The following is a 22,675-nucleotide window of genomic DNA, read 5'->3' as shown; positions in this document are numbered from 1 at the left end:
ATGTGGGGATTGGGTTTGGGTCCATCCATCACCATAAATTTATGCTGGACTTGCTGTACCACCAACAGCAGCTGCATCCTCACTGATATCTGTAGTACTATTGTGTGGCAATAGCCTAGGTCGTGCCCTGGCCTTTTTATGATAGTCCAGAAATGATGAGAAATGGGGGGCCTACAGGCTAGTGCTAGAGTTGGCAACACACTAAGCATAGTGCAGACCCACAGATAGGCCAGTGCTGGAGCAAGATGGGATGGGCAGGAGCTGTAGCAGGAGAGAAAAATGGAAGTGTGCATTTCAAACAAGGCTTGATTTCTGTGATGGGGTGTATAGATGATTGGGGGCCCTTTGGCAGGGACCTGCATGTCTGCTGTTTCCTAAGGAGAAGTCAACAATTGAGCCAAATAGTGTCCTGGTTTGTTAGGTTTTTTAAATTAAATCCTAGGAGTGCTTTTCAAAATCCCAGCTAGAAGGTGAAGCGCAGCTGAACCTGGCTGGGGATGTGGCTAATCATGTGGGAAAACAGGTTTTTCAATCAGAAGCCAGTCTAAGACTGTGTTGGATACAGAGGAGGTGCTGTGCTTGTTTGGTTGCAGAGAGTTTGGAACGTACAGACTGTTAAACTGTATGTGGCCAGATCCTTTGCTAAACAGGCACTGGAAATGAACTGGAAATAGCAGAGCAAGTTTGTAGCTTAAACTGAGCCTCCTGTCACTTTCTCTCCGACTACTCAGACTGTGGCTCAGCCAGAGTCTCTTAGCACACACCTTCTGTTCTTTTTAGATACCACTGTGAGGCCACAGTGCTTGAATGTGTGACATAACAATCATTTCTATGGCAACACACTGACATCATAAATACAGGATTAAGATTTCACCAAAAGCTGTAGCTGGAGGAGAGGCTGGACAGGGAAGGAAAGAGTCCTTATTAAAAACATTGACAAGGGAACACTGAGCGAACAGCCAAGTAAATTGCTCTTGCCCTCTCTTCAGGTTACTGCCAGAATAAAAGTGTTTAAGATGTCTGAGCAGTGAAAGAGCAATGGGAAGGACAGATAGATTACAGTAATCTAACACAGCTGGGAAACAGATCCATCTAATTCTGCCATCTAACAATAATGTCCAACAGCCTGGAGGCAACTCCTTCAGCCAACAGTCTGAAACCTGGAACAATGCAGCTTGTGTAGTCCTGACAGTTAAACTCCACAGAACAATAGGGTTTGTTTCCTCCTGGAATGACTATATATTTTTTTCTAGATAAACCTGTAAAAGACAGATTTTCAAAAAAAGTTCAGCTCCCTGTTAGGTACCTAGATCAGTGGCTAGATTTTCAAAATTGCACAGCACTCAGCAGTTCCCACTGAAAATCTGGCTACTTCTAATGGTGTCTGAATGTGATGGAGCTCTTCTGAAAATCAGGCCCTAAGTGCTTCAGGCTAACAAAAACTTCTGCTGAAAACTGACATCTAGAGTTGAGATTTTCAGTGGACTCTAAGGATATGTCTACACTTCAATTAGACACCTGCATCTGGCCTGTGCCAGCTGATTCTTGCAGAGCTCAGGCTAAGGGGCTGTTCAACTGCAGTGTAGACATTCCGGCTCAGGCTGCAGCCCGAGCTCTCAGACCCTCCCACCTCGCAATTAAATAGCCCCGCAAGCCTAAGTCAGCTGGCACGGGTCAGCCGCAGGTGTCTAATTGCAGTGTAGACATGCCCTAAGAGTTAGGCACCCATGTCCCATTGAAATACAATAGGAATTGGACAGCTAACTGTTGAAAATCTCTCTCTACGACAGTGCAAATAGGATCCCAGTATGAGCAGGAATGCCCAGTTTGTTCTTCAAAACTCTGCTCTGATTAATAGCCTGAATTGAGGGGCTGTAGTTATTAATAATATACAAATCTCTGTAAAGAGTACACAGTGAAAACAGAGACCCTGCTAGAAGAAAGAGCCTGCTTACTGGAATTTTCTTTTTTGATATTTTCTTCTCTTTGTCTTTAGTGCTCATGAAATGCACTGAGTTGAAAGAACTCTGCTGTTTGTTCAGAGCAGGGTCAGCATAGTGAGCAGCACACAATGTTCTACCAGTTTTCATTCTACTTTGCCTGCTGGCATGTGCTTCAACCCTGATCATCCCATGGGGGAGTCTTCATGACCTACTCCATCACTGACCATTATGTCAAGACTGCCGACAAGACTCACAATTAGATGGCAGTTTTTGTGTTGTAGACACACATCCATAGACAATTCAACTGGGGTCCCTAACCTCATTTCATACAGGTTACCTACAGTGTGGTAACAACTGACATGGGGTGGACTAGCACCAGCAACCTAGAGGTGAAGAACCCACTTCCCACAAGACATCAAAAAGACATGAAATATAGGAGCCAAAAGGAGACCACACTGAAACGAATACAATACATAATCCTCATCCATTTACAACAAGGGAGATTGTACACTCTTGCACCCACATCACAATCATGATGCCGGGGAAAACTTCTATGTTGCTATGAATCGTCCTCTGACTGTCAAGGCTCCTGAGGCCAATTTTTATAGTAAATTATAACTCACCCTCTCGATACAATCAGGGTTTCAAATGAGTAGAGCAGCACTATTGGACTCAGTGCTAAGTGCCAAGTTTGTCCTGGACATTCTTCAGTGGCTCTTGGTCTTCTATACTTAAAATATCCAGGGCCCAAAACTCCACTTTTTCCTGTGATGTGTGTAGTCAAAATTTAGCCTCCATCACTTGCCTTTTTGTTGTTTTATTAAGAAACCAAGTTCAATCCCCCTCTGTTGATTTAAATGGCAGAATATGAGGCTCTAAGCTTGAGGCCTACTGGATGGAAGTTCTCTCCTTCTCTCTAACTGGAAGATACACACTTTTCTATGCCCTGTTCTTAGGGTTTGGAAGGATCCCTGTCTCTAAAACAACAAAAAGTCCCCCTTCCTGTCATGTGCCATCACTAACTCCACTGTAAAACTGCCTCCTTAATGCTTTCGCTAAACTTTTTTCTTTAAGATCAAATTAAGACAAATTTACTTGAGAAAATTTTAGCAACTTACTAGCACTCTTCCCCCCACCCCCCCATAATGTCCTGATAATATAGTAGTTCTCAAAGTTTTGTATTGGTGACCCCTTTCACACAGCAAGCCTCTGTGTGCAATCCCCCTTATAAATTAAAAACACTTTTTTTTATAGTTAACACTATTATAAATGCTGAAGGTGAAGGGGAGTTTCGAGGTGGAGTCTGACAGCTCACAACCCTCACGTAATAACCTTGTGACCCCCTGAGGGGTCATGACCCCCAGTTTGAGAATCCCCATGATATCTTTACACGTAGGCAACCTCCCTACATGGGAATAAACAGGAAGAACTAGAAATACTACTGAATAGTCACAACTATGACATAGTTGGCATCACAGAGATAATACATACGACTAGAATATTGGTATGGAAGTGTTGCTCAAGAAAGACAGGCAGAGCCAGATTAACTCTCCTGTGTGCCCGGGCCTATTAGATTTTGTGGGGTCCCTGTATACAAGTTTTTTTCCTGAGAGGAAGTTTGGCGTAGGAGGGGGCTGGAGCAGGGGATTGGGGTGCAGGAGGGGGTACAGGTCTGGGAGGGAGTTTGGGTGCAGGAGGGGGATTCTGATCTGGGGCAGGGGGGTGGGGTGAAGGAGTGCGTGTGAGGTGTAGGCTCTGGCTGGGAGGCGCTTACCACAGATGGCTCCCAACTGTTGCATGCCATGGCCCCACGCTGCCCCCGGAAGCGGCTGGCTGATAGCACGTCTCTGTGGTCCCTGGGGGGAGAGGGACAGCATGTCTCCATGTGCTGTCCACAAGCACCACTTCTGTAGCTCCTATTGGCCAGTTCCTGGCCAATGGGAGCTGCGAGGATGGTTCTGGGGGCGGGGCAGTGCACGGAGCCACCTCCCCAGCCAGGGGCTGCAGAGATGTGTTAGCAGCTGGCCGCTTCTGGGAGCAGCGTGGGGTCATGGCAGACAGGCAGCCTGCCTGAGCGCCCTGCTCCACCGTGGGAGTTTCAGGGGCCCGGAGTTGGAGATCGCTGCCTGTGATTTATTTTTGTGAGGCCCCCCTTGAGCCGGGGTCATGGGCTGCTGCTCCTAAAGCCCCTCTCTTAATCTGGCCCTGAGGACAGGCAGAGAAAAAAGGGAGGTGGTGTGGCCTTGTATATCAGAGATGTATTCACATGCACTGAAATTGAGATGCAAATAGGAGACAGATGTGTTGAAAGTCTCTGGGTAAGGAGAAAAGGGGTAAAAACCCAGGGTAATGTCATAGTAGGGGCCTCCTAACCAGGGGCATCCTAACCTAATCAGATCACCTAACCAGGAAGAAGGGGTGAATGAGGCTTTTTTTAAACGACGAAAAAAATCATCCAAAGCGCAGGATTTAGTGATGATGGGGAACATCAATTACCCAGTCATCTGTTGGGAAAATAATACAGCAGGGCACAGATTGTCCAAATTCCTGAAATGCATCTGAGACCATTTTTTTTTTTTAGAAGGTAGAGAAACCTACTAGGGGAGAGGCTGTTCTAGTTTTGATTTAGACAAATAGGGAGAAACTATTTGATAATTTGAAAGTAGAAGGTAGCTTGGGTGAAAGTGATCATGAAATGATAAGAGTTCATGATTCCAAGGAATGGTAGGAGAGAAAAACAGCAGAATAAATATAATGGATTTCAAGAAGACAGACTTTAGCAAACTTAGGGAGTTGGTAGGTAAGATCCCATGGGAAGCAAGTCTAAAGGGAAAAATAGTTTGAAAAAGGTGGCAGTTTTTCAAATAGACTTTATTAAGGGCACAAGAGCACACTATACAATATATGCATAGGAAAGATAGGAAGTGCGGCAAGAAACCACCCTGGCTTAACCAGGAGCTTTTCAATGATCTGAAACTCAAAAAAAGAGTCCTACAAAAAGTGGAAACTAGGTCAAATTACAAAGGATGAATATAAAAAAACAACACAAGCATGTAGGGACAAAATTAGAAAGGCCAAGGCACAAAATGAGATTAAACTAGCTAGAGGCATAAAGAATAACAAGAAAACATTCTACAAATATATTAGAAGCAAAAGGAAGACCCAGGACAGACGGGGTAGGCCCATTACCCAATGGGGGTGGAGTGGGTTGGGGTGGAGACAATTACAGGAAATGGTGGATATGCTAAATGCCTTTTTTTGTGCCAGTTTTCACCAAAATAATTTAGTAGCAATTGGACGTCTAACAAAGTGAACACCAGTCAAAATGAAGTAGGATCTGAGACTAGAGAACAAGTTAAAAATTTACTTAAACAAATTAGATGTCTTCAAGTTGCCAGGCTGGATGAAATACATCCTAGAATATTCAAGGAACTGACTGATGAGATATCTGAGCCATAAGAGATGATCTTTGAAAAGTCATGGAAGACAGAAATTCCAGAGGACTGGAAGAGGGCAAAAACGTATTGTGCTAATCTATGAACAGAGAAACAAGGACAATTCAAGGAATTACAGTCCAGTCATCTTAACTTCAGTACTCCCAAAGATAATGGAGTAAATAATCAATTAATTTGCAAACACCTAGAAAATAAGGTGATAAGTAACAGTCAGCATGGATTTGTCAAGAACAAATCATGTCAAACTAACCTAATAGCTTTCTTTGACAGGGTAACAAGTCTTGTGGCTGTGGGGAAATAGTAGATGTGGTATATCTTGACTATAGTAAAGCTTTTGCTATGGTCTCACATGGTCTTCTCATAAACAAACTAGGAAAATATAGCCTAGCTGGAGCTACTGTATGGCGGGTGCATAACTGGTTGGAAAACCATTCCCAGAGAGTAATCAGTGGTTCACAGTCAAGCTGGAAGGGCATATCAAGTGAGGTGCCACAGGGATCAGTTCTGGGTCCAGTTCTCTTCAATATCTTTATAAATTATTTAGATAATGGCATAGAGAGTACACTTATAAAGTTTGTGGACAATACCAAGCTGGGAGGGTGCAACTGCTTTGGAGGATAGGATTAGAATTCAAAATGATCTGGACAAACTGGAGAAATGGTCTGAAGTAAATAGGATGAACTTAAATAAGGACAAATGCTCCAATTAGGAAGGAGCACTCAGCTGCACACATATAAAATGGGAAATGACTGCCTAGAAAGGAAATACTGCAAAAAGGTATCTGGAGGTCCTTGTGGATCACAAAATAAATATGAATCAACAGTGTAACACTTTCGCAAAAAAAAGCGACCATCATTCTGGGATGTATCAGTAAGAGCGCTGTAAGCAAGACATGAGAAGTAATTATTCTGTTCTACTGAGCACTGATAAGGCCTCAACTGGAGTATTGTGTCCAGTTCTGGATGTCACATTTCAGGAAAGATATGGACAAACTGGAGAAAGTCAACAGGAGAGCAACAAAAATGATTAAAGGCCTTGACAACAAGATCTGTGAAGAAAGATTGAAAAAACTGGTTTGTTTAGTCTGGAGAAGAGAAGACTGTGGGGGGACGTAACACCTTTCAAGTGCATAAAAGGCTGTTACAAGGAGGGCGGCTTAAATTGCAGCAAGGGAGGTTTAGGTTGGACATTAGGAAAACCTTCCTATAAGGGTAGTTAAGCACTGGAACAAATTACCTAGGGAGGTTGTGGAATCTCCTTCATTGGAGGTTTTTGAGAACAGGTTAGACAAATACCTGTCAGGAATGGTCTAGTTATTACTTAGTCCTGCCTTGAGTGCAGGGAACTGGACTGGATGACCTATTGAGGTCCCTTCCAGACCTACTCTTCTATGATTCTATGACAAGCTCTCCCTTGTCTGAGAACATCACACAGAGAAGATGAAACTAAAAATACATTAGGTCAAGCAGAATTTTCTTTTGGACCTGCAGCCTTCTGTTATAACAGACAAGGCATTTGCTTTAAGCAAAAAGCCATTTTGCCAGAACATGTCTGCTTTTCACATATATCAGATATTCACATACAAAGCTCATGGCAGACATGAATCCAGGGTCCAATCCTGCAAGCTGATGCATGCCTCAACCATACTTGGCTCCCTTGTACTTCAATGGGAATTGGGAGCATTGAAAATCTCTGACACAGTGTACTGTAGATTTGGAATGTCAGTGCATATTCAAGCACAATTAGACCTCTCAATTCCCACATGGCAGCATTGCTGTGAGCTACAAAAGCATTCTGGGAGTTAGCATGCAAATTAGCTCTGTAAGCATATTCTTTGCTTAAGAACTCCCATCTCCAGTGCTGATATATGAAATGGCTTTTTATCCAAGGTAAGTTTCAGAGTAACAGCCATGTTAGTCTGTATTCACAAAAAGAAAAGGAGTACTTGTGGCACCTTAGAGACTAACCAATTTATTTGAGCATAAGCGCTGTAGCTCACGAAAGCTTATGCTCAAATAAATTGGTTAGTCTCTAAAGTGCCACAAGTACTCCTTTTCTTTTATCCAAGGTAAGTATCCTATTATGAACTGTTAGTGTCTACAAATATTTATGGAGCAGAACACAGTTTCCAACTTGCCAAACTGCGTTTTGTGAAATAGATTATAAAGCTTTTAACACAGCTTTAATTATACCTGAAAGGATAGAAAAATCTTAGCAAGAAATGAGCTAACATAGAGTTTAGTCACCGAGGGATTGATCTGATCCTGTTGTTACACCTGATTTACACAAATGCAAGTGTCTCCCAAACCTAGCCAGAGAGGGTTAGACACGTGTAAGTGAATCAGGTTCATCTGGTTTCTGAACCAGAACTCTCTCCCTAAGGGACCAGCGGAGATCAAGTAAAGGAGGATGGAGGGATACATCAATACAGAGGTCTGAGGGGGCCTCTATTTTAATGAGGAGTAGCAGGAGTTCCTTCTTTCAACAAGTTACTACTGTTCTGTAGTTGGACGTCTGTGAAAATAAAATTTCAGCAGTTAAGGTGAGAATGGAATTCAGAACCCTGAGCTAGCTTGCGTCCCATAGGAGGAGAGTCTGTCTACAGGCTAGGACACTTCATGTTTCAATTCTTGTAGGAAACTCCATGTCAGCCCATTTCGACTGGAGAGCTGTAACACAGCCTGCCAGACCAGGGGAGACCCTGAGATTGGTGAGGGCACTATTCAGATTTTGCTAAGACTCCAGAGGACTGGAACAATTATGCCTGGACTCTGCTACCTTCCTCCTTAAACTCATGGGAGGGAGTTGCTTTCCCATCCATGCATGCCCCCGAGCTCTGCCAGACTGACCTTCCAGAGGGGGAGCCCATGAAAGAAATTGCCAGTATGGATGCCATTATCTTATATGGGGAAGCCCCCAGAGGTTTGACGGGGGATGATGGCATGGAGAGCTGCCATTCACATGATCCAGCCACAAATGCAGCTCCACCAAGGTATGAAAGAGGGATATCGATATCTATTTGTTAGAAGTACTGGGCCTTTTCAGAGGCAGTTAAGGGATTTTTCCCACTAGCTGTGGTATGTTCAAGGATTTGATCTAGTCCTCTCTGAAGGGCTCCAGTTCTAGGCAAAAATTTTACATCTCAAAGCAGTACTAGATAAAATGGAATCTAACATTTTAGAAAGGTCGGTTATTTTCCCAATGAATTGGTATCACATGGTGCAAACAGATGTTAAGAAAAAGCCACTATATTTTCTACATTAATGTGTTTTGGAGAACTGATGAATATCAGCCATGCTTTCCTGAGATCACATGGGAAATTGTATTAATTAGGATTGGTCAAATATGATTTGATTAAAAATGGCTTTTAGAATTATAAGAATTTTTGTGTGAACATTGTCATATTGGTTGAAGTTTTCCATTTTTTTTAACAATTTGAACCAATTTTTTTTATGCAGGTTGAATGAAACTGGAAAAAGCATTCTCCTCCTTCCTCCCCACCCCACTTTTTTTAAAAATGACTTGGTCTCAATAAAGCTATTACACTGTAACAGATGAGACTTTGGCCTTTCGAGTTAAGAAAATATAAAAAAGAAAGTGTCATCTGAAGTTGTTTGACATTTTGTGACTATTGCAGTGTGCAGTAACCTCAGGGAAATTATGGAATGTGTTTACACACACACACACACACACACTCCCTCCCTCCCTCCCTCCCTGAAACTTCATGTTAGAGACTGATTTTCTAGGGAACATCTGCTAGGATAACCTCTCAAGTTTTAACTCCCAGTTAAAACTCGATGTGCCATGTTGCGTTTAGAGAGACAAGGTGGGTGACATAATAGTTTTCTGGACCAACCTCTATTGGTGAGAGAAACACGGAGCTCTGTGTAAGCTCAAAAGTTTGTCTTTCTCACCAACAGAAGTTGGTCCAATAAAAGATATCACTTCACTCATGTTGTCTCTCTAATATCTTTGAACCGACATGGCTATAACAACACTGTGTACAACATATTGCCTTTAGTCAATCTTGTTGGTATGAATTAAAAAAATATCATCCTTTTATTATTTCCTTTCCCCAACCTCTACCTACTTGTCTGTCTGTCCTTAAACTGTAAGCTTCTTGGGGTCAGGACAGTTCTTGAATGTCTGCAAAGCACCTAACACAAAACGGGCACTACCATAAACAAATACATAATAAACAGATTTGAGCAATGGTTTAAGTAAAAAGTAGCTTATTAAATTGAACAGTATTGTACTTTTCATAGATAAGGCTAGAAGGGATGACCGTGATCATCTCATCTGACCTCCTATATAATACAGACCATAAAATACATTAACATACAAATCTGTATATCTTCTAAGGAATGAAAACCTGGTCACATTGAAGTTGAAGGAAAAACTCCCATCAACTGCAATGGAGCAAGATTTCATCCAGAGAATTTAGGTAACTGCAATCCAATTATCCTAAGCCTGATCTTTCATGCCTTATGTTCCTTGCCATCAATCATTTCAAAGGAAACTATACTTTTGAGTCAGTTCTTTTCTCCCATTACAGCAGCGTGTCTTTTCCTAGCAGCAGTATAAACAAGTCAAGTCCTCCAAACAGGATGAGATGTTTCTCATTCTGACAGATACTTGCTAGCACCAGCTGGAAAGGAGAAAAGAAGCTTTACAAATAAGAATATGTAAAAACGAACTGGAGGGGAAAATGAAGCCAAGCAAAATATTCATTTAAAAATAGGCTATGTTTTAAAGTTCTGGCTTATTTTTTCTTTTGTTTTTATAATCAGAAGCAAACAGGAAAAAAAAGACATATTCCTGAAAGCAGTGGATATTTGCCAACTTATCTTTGTCATTTCTTTATTCATAGAGTTTTGGAAAACAGTATTCTAAAACAGGTATGATTTTGAGATTTAATATGTTGTCATCTGAGAAGTTTCAGACATATGGAGTTTAGTTGCTAGGTTTGGTTAAAACAAACAGTTTGGAAATTTTGTGGCCCCAGAAAACAAGCTGAATATACCTCTTCATCAATTTGGAGGAAAGTAGTGATAATAATTAGAGTACAGAACTTAAGCATGTATATGGATCATCTGTAAAGTTTGCATATAAAGACCATCTTCCCCACTGTGGGATGATATTCCTTTTAAGTTCATATCTTTAAATTCATAATTTACTGTATGAAAAACATCTCTCTTCCACAATATAAGGAAAGTACAGAAATGAACAGCAGAACTTTGAAATGTTTTGTTGTATTAAGCAGTTAGAATCAATAAATAAACTTGTAGGTTGAAATCCTGGTCCTCTTGACTTTCACCCTATATGAACACAGTATTGGTCAAATCTTCAAAAGCATCGTCTATAGGTATGCAAATAATTACATATACAAAAACTCAGATTTCATTCCCCAACAATCTTTTCACATCTGGTTTGGAATTTAAAAATGTATCCCATTAAGTGAAAGCAGATCACAGTAAAGCTTTAATATAGAAATGAATTTATGTTAAATTGCACAGGAAGGATACATCAAAACAAAGCACTTTAATACATGATTTATTATTGTCCTGCACTTTCAGTATAGCAGGCGGCAATGTAATAAAAAAGGTTTCAAAATTCATTGATTCCATTTCATTTAACCACTCTAAACAAACAACCAGTGTTTTAGAGTTCAGAGAATTAAAATGTTTACTGTCCATTACAAGCAAAACTTTAATATTAACTTTTCAGAGTCTGCTTATTATTCTGCTCTTTTAAATTCTTTAGATACATTCCTCAAGGTAAACAATAAATTTCAATCTGTTTCACAATCAAAATTGATAAGGCCTTCTTAACCATTTTATACCACCTCCACTATTACTTCATTGCAAAACACAATCTTATGTCATACTATAAATATCCATCCATGCACAAAACACAGGGGCCAGAAGTTACACATTAATATTTCATGTAGGCTTCCAATGCTTCCTTTTCCCTCTGCAGGTTTATGGTACATATTAAAAGATATCTTTAGACTTGGTCTACTTGGTCTTAAAATACAAATATACAATATCCATAAGCATAAAAAAGTAAAGCCTAGATTGCCTTACCATTTATAATGAACTGCTAAAATCTTATACATGTACAATATAGCATCATGCTGATTAATATACATATTAGTTAAATATATTAACCAATAGTGGGGATGTGGTCAAGTTTTGCTTTTTGTTTTTGATAAGCAGTTGTTCATGTACAAGTCAAAAAGATTTTTTTAATTTAAGCTTACACTGAATACCTGAACTAGATAAACATCTTTAAACCCTTTTGAGATATTCAAGTTAAACTGGAGTATAACCTGCTGATTTGAAAGAGAATGCAGTTCCTCAGTGGTGGAATTTAAAGATTTGTTATTCTCAAGAAAATGCAAATTACTGAATTCTAACATTCACATTTTCATATGTAACATGTTAATTATTCTGTGTCTTCTAGCTTGGGTTATTCCTTTAGTATGAATTCATCACCATCCATCAGAAACCTCAATGTTGCCATAGATTTTTCTAAATAGGTAGATATACAGTACAAAGTGTAGACAGTGAGACAATTAAGCATGTATATACAGTATTCTGAAAGGCATTTTTGTGACCATTTTAGTAGAGTTTGTAGAAAACAGTTAAGATAGTCACCAGTTCCGCTGATATCACTGTATTGAAAACTTTCAAGCCACATTTTTTTATATTAAACTTGTACTGCTGCATATATTGTACAACAAAAGAAAAATATAGCTCATTCTTTAGGAGTGATACCTAATGAATCACTAAACTGAGTAAGATAACCAGCACAGGGCTTAATTTTCCTGAGGTCTGTAAGAATTTTTAAACAGAATCACAGTGACCAGGCTAAACTGCAAATGTACTGTTTAAGTTTTAAGTATACAGTTTGTACAGAACTTCTGTGCATGGTCATCTCATGACTGTGTGTGTTCACACTGATGTTTCCTCTAAATGACTCGCCACTGCATAATACTTGTATCTTTTCCACCTGTGGAGATGAGATGGGTGTCTTCACACAGAAAATCTACATTAGTTACATGACTACTATGTCCACCATACACATGGCTTGGAGCCTGGAAAATATCAATACAGGATGTTATTACTGCAGATAAATAATAACATTACTGTAACAAATATTTAATTATGTATAGCATTCAAACTACAATTAAATAAAATTGTCACCTTATTTCTATCAATGAAGTCAGATTATTTTAAAATTCAGACTTCTATATTAAAGTGCCAATCCACACTTACACATATAAGTAGTCCCGTTGATTTAACGTTGGGTTTTTTGACAGCAGAGGAACAAAATTTCCCATGTTTGTAAAGGTTTGCAAGATTGTACTCTATTAAAGTAAATATCTTACCCTAAATTGTGAACACGGATAAGAGAAGAGATGTACTTTGCCAAAATCATCCCCTGTTGATAGCAGTTTTCTCTCATGTGATCGACAGACAGCATTGATGTCTGTTCCATCTGAACCTTCTGGCCATACACCTGAAAACATGTAGTGACTAATTTAATATTTCTGCTACACATACAGAACAGAAATGTTAGCTAAATTTTTTGTTATGACATTCATGAAGAGGCCACCTGTTTAAAATCAACCAACCTCCAAATCCCTCAAAATTACTAGTGATTCAGGCTCTGACTCGGAAGACCAAATACTTAACTTTAAACATGCGCATAAGACCCAAAATCTGAATGGCAATGAAGCACATGCATTAGTCCTGTGCTGAACAAGGAGGATGTAAGCAGTGTTTTGCTGAACTGGGGCCTCAGCTGTGAGCCTTCAGGTATTATATCATAATATATGTATACATAAGAGACAACAACAGGAGGTACAATTTTAAACTACTGCTTTTCCCCTTCCCTTCTCCACAATTTACAGATAATGAATGACTTCTTATATAGTTCACAGATAGGAGGCTTTTTAAAAAGGTACAGCCACCAGGTTCTCCTCACTCAAATTCATCCTAAAACCCCACCTGTGGTGTTTACAAGAATTATACCATTAAAAATAATAATAAAGTGACTAATGAACGATCAAGAAGATTTGAGCTTGTTATAACTGAATTATCACATGCTTTTGTTACGATAACCCTTCTTCCTCATCCCAGTCCCCTATTGCTTGTTGGTCTCACATATTATGTCACCTCTAAAATTAGATTGTAAGTTCTTCAGGGGAAGGATAAGGTTTTTGTGTTTGGTCTGTAAAACACTTGCATGCTTTTGTGTGCTGTAAAAATATAATAAAACAGGTTATGGAAAATTAAATTTTCTTTTTATACAGCATTGTGTATAGCTATTTGCTGCTTAAGTTTTTTAATGTTTTTTTGTACTTTAGATTTGATCTACTCCCCTACTCAGCACAGAGGTTGCTTAATCATTTGAGAGAGTCCAATGTTGTAGTCAGGGGTGGTTTTTTGTTTTGTTGAGCATTAAATTATTATGACATTCAGTGTTTAAGAGCAATTCCTTCCCCCACCCCCACTTATAAATCTGCAATGACTTCAGATATACGGAAAGGAAGTGGTTTCATGTTTTTAATCACTGATATACATTTTATTCTGTATAGCATCTTTTACACAAACTCTCCCAGAACAGTTGAAAGGATTAATGTAAACAATATAATAACAAAGGAAAATACTGATCCCCCAAATTCAATTGACTTCAATGAGACTCTGTACAGGAATATCCCTTTGCATGATCACGATGTAAAAAATAAATAAAGAGACATATGCAAAGGAAAAACAAATGTACTTTCTTCTGGGATAAAATTATGACCGAGGTTAAAGAAATTAAGTTAAGAAGTATAGAAAAGCTGTTCTAGATGCTAGTACTGACAGAGAGAAAGCTTTTGCACCAACAGAGTCAAAACTATATTAAGATAGAGAGCTAGCTAAGGGGAGGAGAGTCTGTAAGACAGGCTGGATAGAGTTAATGGAGGAACTATAGTATAAAAACCATAGATGGCAGTTTTGAATCAAATCCTGAAGTGAACTGGAAACCAATGGAGTTAAGTGGGGGGTGGGGGGGAACACAGTTATCATTTGTTGAGATACATGAAAAAGGCAGCAGATGATTTCTACAAAGCTGATATATACAAATATTACTTAGAGAATCCTCATTTTAAAATATGCATCATTTCGGAATATACGAGCCTTTGAAGCTAAGCACCAAGGCTCAGATTTTTAAAGCTATTTAGCCATTGTTGCACTCAGCATCGTAACACCTAACTGATATAGGAGCCTCAATCTCATTTTCAAAAAGGATTTAGGCACTTAGCCTACATTTCATCAACAGTTGAGGCTCCTAAATCAGTTAGCTGTTGCAATGCTGAGCGCAGCAACACCTAAATAGCTTTAAAAATCTGGACCTAAAACACTAAGGCCTGGTCTACACTACGGGTTTATGTCGAATTTAGCAGCGTTAAACTGAATTAACCCTGCACCCATCCACATAACGAAGCCATTTCGGTCGACATAAAGGTCTCTTAAAATCGCCGCTGTTTAACTGCCCTCCCTCCTCCCAATAGCCTCCTCACCCAGATGCCCAAAAACGTGGTGGGGGGAGGCTCCGGGCACCCAACCATTCCACCCCAGTGGACAGCCCAAGCAACAAAAGGCTGTCATTCAACAAGTTTTGAAGTGGCCTTTTCCTTCCCTCCTACCTTCCTCGCACACCCCACGTGGCATACCTTGTGAGTTATCTCCCTATTTTTATAATCAATTAATAAAGAATACATTGTTTTTAAATGATAGTGACTTTATTTCCTTTGCAAGCAAGCTGTGATCGAAGCAGGGAGGGTGGGTGGCTTACAGGGAATTAGAGTCAACCAAGGGGGCGTGTTTTCATCAAGGAGAAACAAACAGAAGTGTCACACGGTACACTGGCCAGTCATGAAACTGGTTTTCAAAGCTTCTCTGATGCACAGCACTTCCTGCTGTGCTCTTCTAATCGCCCTGGTGTCTGGCTGCGCGTATTCAGCAGCCGGGCAATTTGCCTCAACCTCCTACCCCGCCATAAACGTCTCCCCCTTACTCTCACAGAGATCGTGGGGCACACAGCAAGCAGCAATAACAATGGGAATACTGGTTTTGCTGAGGTCTGAGCAAGTCAGTAAACTGTGCCAGCGACCCTTTAAACATCCAAATGCACATTCTTCCACCATTCTGCACTTGCTCAGCCTATAGTTGAACAGCTCCTTACTATGGTCCAGGGTGCCTGTGTACGGCTTCATGAGCTAGGGCATGAAGGGGTAAGCTGGGTCCCCAAGGATAACTACAGGCATTTCAACATTCCCAGCAGTTATTTTCTGGTCTGGGAAGTAAATCCCTTCCTGCAACCTTTTAAACAGACCAGAGTTCCTGAAGACGCGAGTGTCATGAACCGTTCCTGGCCATCCCAAGTTGATGTTGGTGAAATGTCCCTTGTGATCCACCAGTGCTTGCAGCACCATTGAAAAGTACCCTTTGTGGCTTATGTACTGGCTGCCCTGGTGGTCCGGTCCCAAGATAGGGATATGCGTTCCGTCTATAGCCCAACCACAGTTAAGCAATCTCATTGCAGCAAAGCCATCTAGTATGACCTGCACATTTCCCAGAGTCACTATCTTTGATAGCAGCAGCTCAATGATTGTGTTGGCTACTTGCATCACAGCAACCCCCACAGTAGCTTTGCCCACTCCAAATTGATTACCGACTGACTGGTAGCTGTCTGGCGTTGCAAACTTCCCCAGGGCTATTACCACTTGCTTCTCAACTGTGAGGGCTGCTCTCATCTTGGTATTCTTGCGCTTCAGGGCAGGGGAATGCAAGTCACAAAGTTCCATGAAAGTGCCCTTACGCATGCGAAAGTTTCGGAGCCACTGGGAATCATCCAAAACCTGCAACACTATGCGGTCCCACCAGTCTGTGCTTGTTTCCCGGGCCCAGAATTGGCATTCCATGGCATAAGCCTGCCCCATTAACACCAGGATCTCCAAATTGCCGGGGACCGCGGTTTTAAAGAAATCTGTGTCCATGTCCTCATCACTCTTGTCACCGCGCTGCCATTGCTTCCTTGCCTGGTTTTTCAGGTTCTGGTTCTGCATAAAGTGCATGATAATGCACAAGGTGTTTACAATGGTCATAACAGCTGCGGTGAGCTGAACGGGCTCCATGCTTGCCGTGCTATGGCGTCTGCTTGGGCAATCCAGGGAAAAGGGCGTGAAATGATTGTCTGCCGTTGCTTTCACAGAGGGAGGGTTGACTGATGACATTTACCCATAACCTGCGACAAATTTTTGGCCCCATTTTGGATAGCTACCCACAGTGCACCGCTCGGAATGTCGACGCTTGCCATGCACACCGCCGAATTAATGTGCTTAGTGTGGACACATGCACTCGACTTTATACAATCTGTTCCCAAAAATCAACTTCTGTAAAATCGGAGTAATTTCGTAGTGTAGACATACCCTAACAGTGTCAGGGACTCTCAAACCTTAGCCCTAAGAAGCTGAAATATATGTGGTGGCTGTCCATGCAGAGCGAATAATTTTGTCATCTCAGAATAATACACAGCCAGTCATCTTTGACTCGGTCTTCTCTCTAGACCTGCATGTCAAATGCATATCCAAATCTAGCCACTTCTTCCATGATGTTTCCAAAATTCAACATTTTCTTTCTGTCACTGTTCTAAAACTCTAGTTCAGGCTCTTGGCTGCAATCTCTTCCCTTTTCTGGGTCTCTCTCCAGCATGTTACCCACTCTGTTCCATTCAAAACTTGGCTGCTAGCATAATCTTTCTTGCCTGTTGCTCTGATCACATCATTTTTTTTTTAAATCTTTGCACTGGTTTCCTGTTTCATCATACCAAGTTCAGTATCTTGTCCTCACCTTTTAAGACCCTTCACAACTTTACCCCTCCTGTTTGTACACACTTATCTCTTATTGTGTTATTCTACCACTTCCTCAGCTCCAATGATAACTGTCCTGATTTATCGAATTCTCCAACAACCGTCTCAATGACTTCTTCCACGCTGCCCCTTACATGCAGAATGCCCTCCCTGAATTAATCTGTGAGGCAAGTACCTTCTTCTCCTTCAAATCCCTCCTCAAAACAAACCTGTTCTTTGAGGCCTACAAAAAAGCAGTCAACCACCAATGATGGTTGATCATAGGGGTTTATTTTGTTTATATGTAAAAAAAAAAAATTACAACCCCCAAATCAATGAAACAAGCCAAAACCGTCTGGAACTGGAACACCTTATTTTTGTTGAATTTGTCCTCCTTTTCCTTTCTCTTTTTGTTCATTTCACTCACTTCTTATGAATGTCTCAATTTACACTATCAGCTCTTTGGGGCAGGGACTGTCACTGTTTGTAAAGAACCATGTACAATGGGACTGGATTGTACACTGTTTATACAGCACTTAACTCAATGGAACTTGATCCTGAATGGGGTCTTTGGTGCTGTAGGAATACAAATACATAAATGAAAATTCTCTAATTGTAAAACATGGCTTCTAAAAACAATTGTAATTTGTCATAGCAGGTAGCTTGTGATTGGTTTTCACTTGTGTTGCAAATTAATAATTGTATCTAAAGTTACCAAGAATATTAAATCAGAGGTCTCCTGGATCAAAATAGGAGGACGGATGGTGATAAAAATTGTGCAACAGAAGTTTTATATTTGCACTTTGAAATCTGAATAGTAATGTTTCAAATAAAGATGACAGTCTGAATGTTAGCTAATTGGAAAAGCAAAGAATCATAACTTTGTGAGAGGGAGAAAAAAACAACTTACCAAAAACATGGAATCCTAAAGTACAGGTGTAAGTAACCCATTCTATATCTCTAGTTGCCTCAACACTCACTACTTGTTTACAAGTAGAGGGGATCCCTACAGAAAGAGAAACAAATGATGACATTTTCAGTTTTTAAGCTGCATGGGAGTTGATTTAAGCTAAAAAGTAGCAACTAATTAAAATATATGTTCCAGCCTAGTGATTATATGATCAATTAAAAATTCATTAGCTATCGTACAATCAACTCTGCACAAAGCACAGAAAACCATTGTTACTCACAGTATAAGATTTCATAGTCCCCTGAATTGGACACAAGGTACTGTGAATTAACAGACCAGTCCAAGTGAGTAATGAAGCTGGAATGACCCTATGAAGAGAAGTGTATTGTATTAATTCCAGTAACATAGCATATCCCAGTATATCAATATGTACTATAAAGTATACATGCTTATTTGTTATTCGTGAATAAATAGTAAGGAGGTCACTTACTGAGCATTTGCCAATTCTACTATATTTTCTCCCATTTTCATTAACACCATATATATAGATACAGTTGTCATGGGAACCTATCGCCAAGAAGTTTCCATCTATAAAAAAGTGAATTATAATTATACCCACAATAAAGAATTAAACTAATCTATGAAGTTCTAGTGTGTCATGGACAATGGTCATTGTTCATAAAACTTCTATTAATAAATTTAAAAAAAGCAATTTTCTTCTTCTCCTTGTTTGATGGAATACGATTCACGGCAAATAAAACAGCAGCTTTATATAGCAAATATTGAAGTTAGCTCTCATAAGGAAACTGAGAAAAAAGCCACCCTGAACATGGTACTACATGCACATCTAAGTGGGAGAGCCGATTTCTTCTAAACACCAAGATCTGAAGGGGCAAACAACAGGAAATTAGAGTTAAAGCCTCTGGGTAAAATCCTGGCTCCATCGACTCGGGAGGCTGGATTTCAACTTATGTATCTATACCCAATTTAAATAGATGTGAGGAATTTTAAAAATGAACCCTATATTGCATACAATCACTTCTTTTTTTAACAAGTAAGTAGAGTGTGTCAAACCTGGTGAATAACGCATTACAGACAGCTGTTCATTTCCATCTGTGTGTACAGTGACCAAATCTTTTGTTTCTGTGTCAAACACAAACCACCTGTTGTAAACACAGAAAAAGGCCAATAAATTGCTCAGTAAGGAATGCAAATCTACAGTAGTTTTAATCAACTGTTCATTATGTCAAATGAACAGTCTTCCATATGTTTTGCACTAAAAGGAAAAGAATAGGAAGGGGACATTTTCTGCGTTATTTGTAGCCAACTGAAAACAACTGAAAGTAACATTTTCAACAGTAGATAAACAGAATATCAATCAACTATTGAGGCAGATGTCTACATTCAGATTTTATTATCATTTTACAAATTGTCACTAGTTATATGCAAGTATGATTGATGTATACTTTCGTGTATCTTGTGTATCTTGGACCACATTCTTTAAGGCCCTTTTACAGTATTTGGACATTTAATTTAATTAAATGTAATTTAATTACATTTATATCTACTTTAAAGGCCAGAAAAGTGTAAAGGTGGCTTAGTGTTACTGAGAATCAGGACCACTATATATTAAATAAATAAAAATTAGATCATAATAAATCTCCTATGAGGTGGATTGGGGCTTTGTTATACATTGTTCTCTGGACATGTTTCTACAAATACTTACAACTATTTCACTTTGAAAATCTGCATTTCAATGCTGATTTCAGTTTATTAAGTATCAAAAATAAAGACTGCTCCCAAAACATCTCACTTTTATTTAGATATTAAGGCAGGGGTGGGCAAACTACGGCCCGCGGGCCGAATCCGGCCCATCAGGTCTTTGGAACCGGCCTGCGGGATTGCCCCCTGTGGTGCCGCAGGCCCCGTGCTGCTCTCAGAAGTGGCCGGCACCACGTCCCTGTGGCGGGGCTGGGGAGGAAAAGAGGGCTCTGTGCATTGCCCTCGCCTCCAGGCACCGCCCCCTGCAGCTCCCATTGGCTGGGAAAGGGGAACCGCGGCCAATGGGAGCTTCAGGGAAGGTACCTGGAGGCATGGCAAGGGCAGCACGTGGAGCCCTGTACCTCCCCCCCACCCCAGGGGCTGTGCAGGGACTTGGTTCCGGCCACTTCCCAGAGCGGCGCCACGTGGGGCCAGGGCGGGCATGCAGCCTGCCACTCTGGAGCCACTTTAGGTAAGCAGCGCCGGGCTGGAGCCTGAACCCCTCCTGCACCTCACCCCCCAACTCCCTGCCCTAAGGCCCCTGCTGCACCCTGCACCCCTGCTGCACCCCAACTCCCTGCCTTGAGCTCCCTCCTGAAGTCCGCACCCCTCCTGCACCCCAAGCCCCTTCCCTGAGCCCCCTCATATACCCCGCACCTCTCCTCTGTCCCAATCCCTTGCCCTGAGCCCGTTCCTGCACACTGCACCCCCTCCCACACCCTGCACTGCCTCCTGCACCCCAACCCGCTGCCCCGGCCCTGCATACAATTTCCCCACCCAGATGTGGCCCTCAGCCCAAAAAGTTTGCCCACCCCTGTATTAAGGGAAACATAGAACCAAATAAATTTTGCTTCAATACTTACTAAAACCACGTGTCATCAAATAAAAAGTATTTTAGAATGAAGTGCAAATATTTTAAATATTAGGAGCAAAATTCTGCCCTCAGGTACCCTTGAAGGAAAGGAGGGTTTTGTACTTAAGGCACTTCAGAGTTCTGGGTTCATATCAAGGCTCCGCCACTGATTCCCTATGCGATTTTGCGTCACAGTTCCCTATATACAATGGGGGTAATACTTCTTTTCTCCCTCACCTGTCTCGTCTATTTAAGTTTTAAGCTCTCCTGGCAGACACTGTCTCTTTACTATCTATGTGCTTGTCCAGTGCCTAGCACAATGCGGCCTGCACCAAAATTTGGTTGGGGGCTCTGGACATTACTATGGTAAAAATAATAAAACAGCATGTTAAATTTTCAAGCAAACACCTTTTGTCTTCTCCTGTGCTGTCCCTCACATCTGAGGGGAAGAGCTCCCCATATACATCCACAGAGCTACCTCATTATCATCCTTCAGAACCCTCCTGCAAACTCTCATTAGCTGTTATGCTAACAACAAACAACAACAACAACAACTCCTGAGAATGGTTAGGCGGCTGGTGCACTGCCACCACCGCTTTTCATGCCTACCAGTGCTGCCTCATTGTTTCCTTGTTCTCCCCCATCCGTCTGACTGCATCCATCAGCTGCCTCATGTCTTACGCTTAGACTGTAAGCTCTTTGGGGCAGAGATAGGCTTTCTTGATCTGTATGTGTATAGTGTCAAACACAATGGGGTGCTGGACTAAGGTTGTTAGGCACTATAGCAATACAATAATAATAAACACCACCAACAATACCTTCAGCTCCTGTTGAATTCAACAGGAGGTGAGCATAGGCATCAGAGCGCAGAATTTGGTACGATTCGTTGGAGAAACAAGAATATCAACTTTGATTTGGTGAGATGGACAGATACCCACTGTTGATGGATACCCGCGCTTTTGTTCTTCTTACCTTCCAGTTAGTGTTCCTATTGCAACAACAGACCCTGAAGGATGAAAACCAGAAGACTGTGCTGGATCCTATAAGATTTCAAAGGAAGTATACATTTATAGCAAGAGACAGTAATAGTAAAAACACAATTAAAATTGCTTACTCAGTAACAAACTAAGCCCCCGCAGTCTTTGTGTAGAGTAAACTCCTCTTTTTATATTTGAGGAAAAAACTAGTACATTTGGAAATCCGCTAAAAATTACCTAATGCAGTGTTTCCTATATTCAATTCCACACTGTTTTCCTTTGTGCACAGTCTAACCTAAGATCTATTTGGCAAATAATTTCAGATAAAAAAAATTGAGAAAAAGTTGCTTCTCGACAAATCCCCAAAGGGGAAAGAGGTAAAATTAACTTAATAAATTATCCACCCAGTTCTAATTTAGTTATATAAATGTCTAATCAGTAGATGGTAGTTGTTTACTACCTGAGGGTTGAGCAAGCAGTTTATTTTACTGCTGCATATATCACATGGCATGGAGTGCTGCAGTGGCAAGTCCTGACTTTACCTCTAACAACGCAGAAGGTATCTTTGCAATACCCTGCCAGTTACAAGTCAGTGGAAGTTTGAGTTAAATAATGAACCTGGGTCTCTCACTTTGATGTCTGATATTACAACGTTTTCATTTGCATAAATGTTTAAGCATATTTGATACTATGTTGTTATTATGTATCTGGAGAACCACAATGTTTCACCTGCCATTATAATATCTGAAAAATATGAAAAGTAAGTAGTGGCTTACTAGCTTTATGTCACAATCTACAAAGAATGAGCTGTAGAATTCTACAGATTAGAGAAGAAAACTGAAGCATATAGTGGTTAAATGTTTTGGCAGAT

At 40.7% G+C, this 22,675-nt stretch overlaps 1 protein-coding gene across 4 annotated transcripts in view; it reads right to left on the bottom strand.

Moving 5' to 3' along the window:
* Positions 1-10,542: 10,542 nt before the first annotated feature.
* EML1 (EMAP like 1) overlaps positions 10,543-22,675 on the bottom strand; it is a 200,274-nt gene continuing 188,141 nt past the window's right edge. For all 4 annotated transcript variants that reach the window (XM_073349634.2, XM_073349633.2, XM_073349636.2 and 1 more), the window contains exons 16-22: positions 21,800-21,867; positions 19,288-19,376; positions 18,704-18,801; positions 18,494-18,581; positions 18,214-18,309; positions 12,792-12,922; positions 10,543-12,497 (exon numbers count right to left, since the gene is read on the bottom strand). In XM_073349634.2, coding sequence (XP_073205735.1) covers positions 12,372-12,497; positions 12,792-12,922; positions 18,214-18,309; positions 18,494-18,581; positions 18,704-18,801; positions 19,288-19,376; positions 21,800-21,867 — 696 coding nt within the window. In that variant the 3' untranslated portion in view covers positions 10,543-12,371. The remainder of the gene's footprint in view (positions 12,498-12,791; positions 12,923-18,213; positions 18,310-18,493; positions 18,582-18,703; positions 18,802-19,287; positions 19,377-21,799; positions 21,868-22,675) is intronic.

The sequence above is a fragment of the Lepidochelys kempii genome, chromosome 6, assembly GCF_965140285.1.
Source record: "Lepidochelys kempii isolate rLepKem1 chromosome 6, rLepKem1.hap1, whole genome shotgun sequence".
In the NCBI taxonomy this organism is placed as follows: domain Eukaryota; kingdom Metazoa; phylum Chordata; order Testudines; family Cheloniidae; genus Lepidochelys; species Lepidochelys kempii.
Note: the sequence above shows the minus strand (reverse complement) of the source record. Positions and strands in the feature narration are given on the sequence as shown.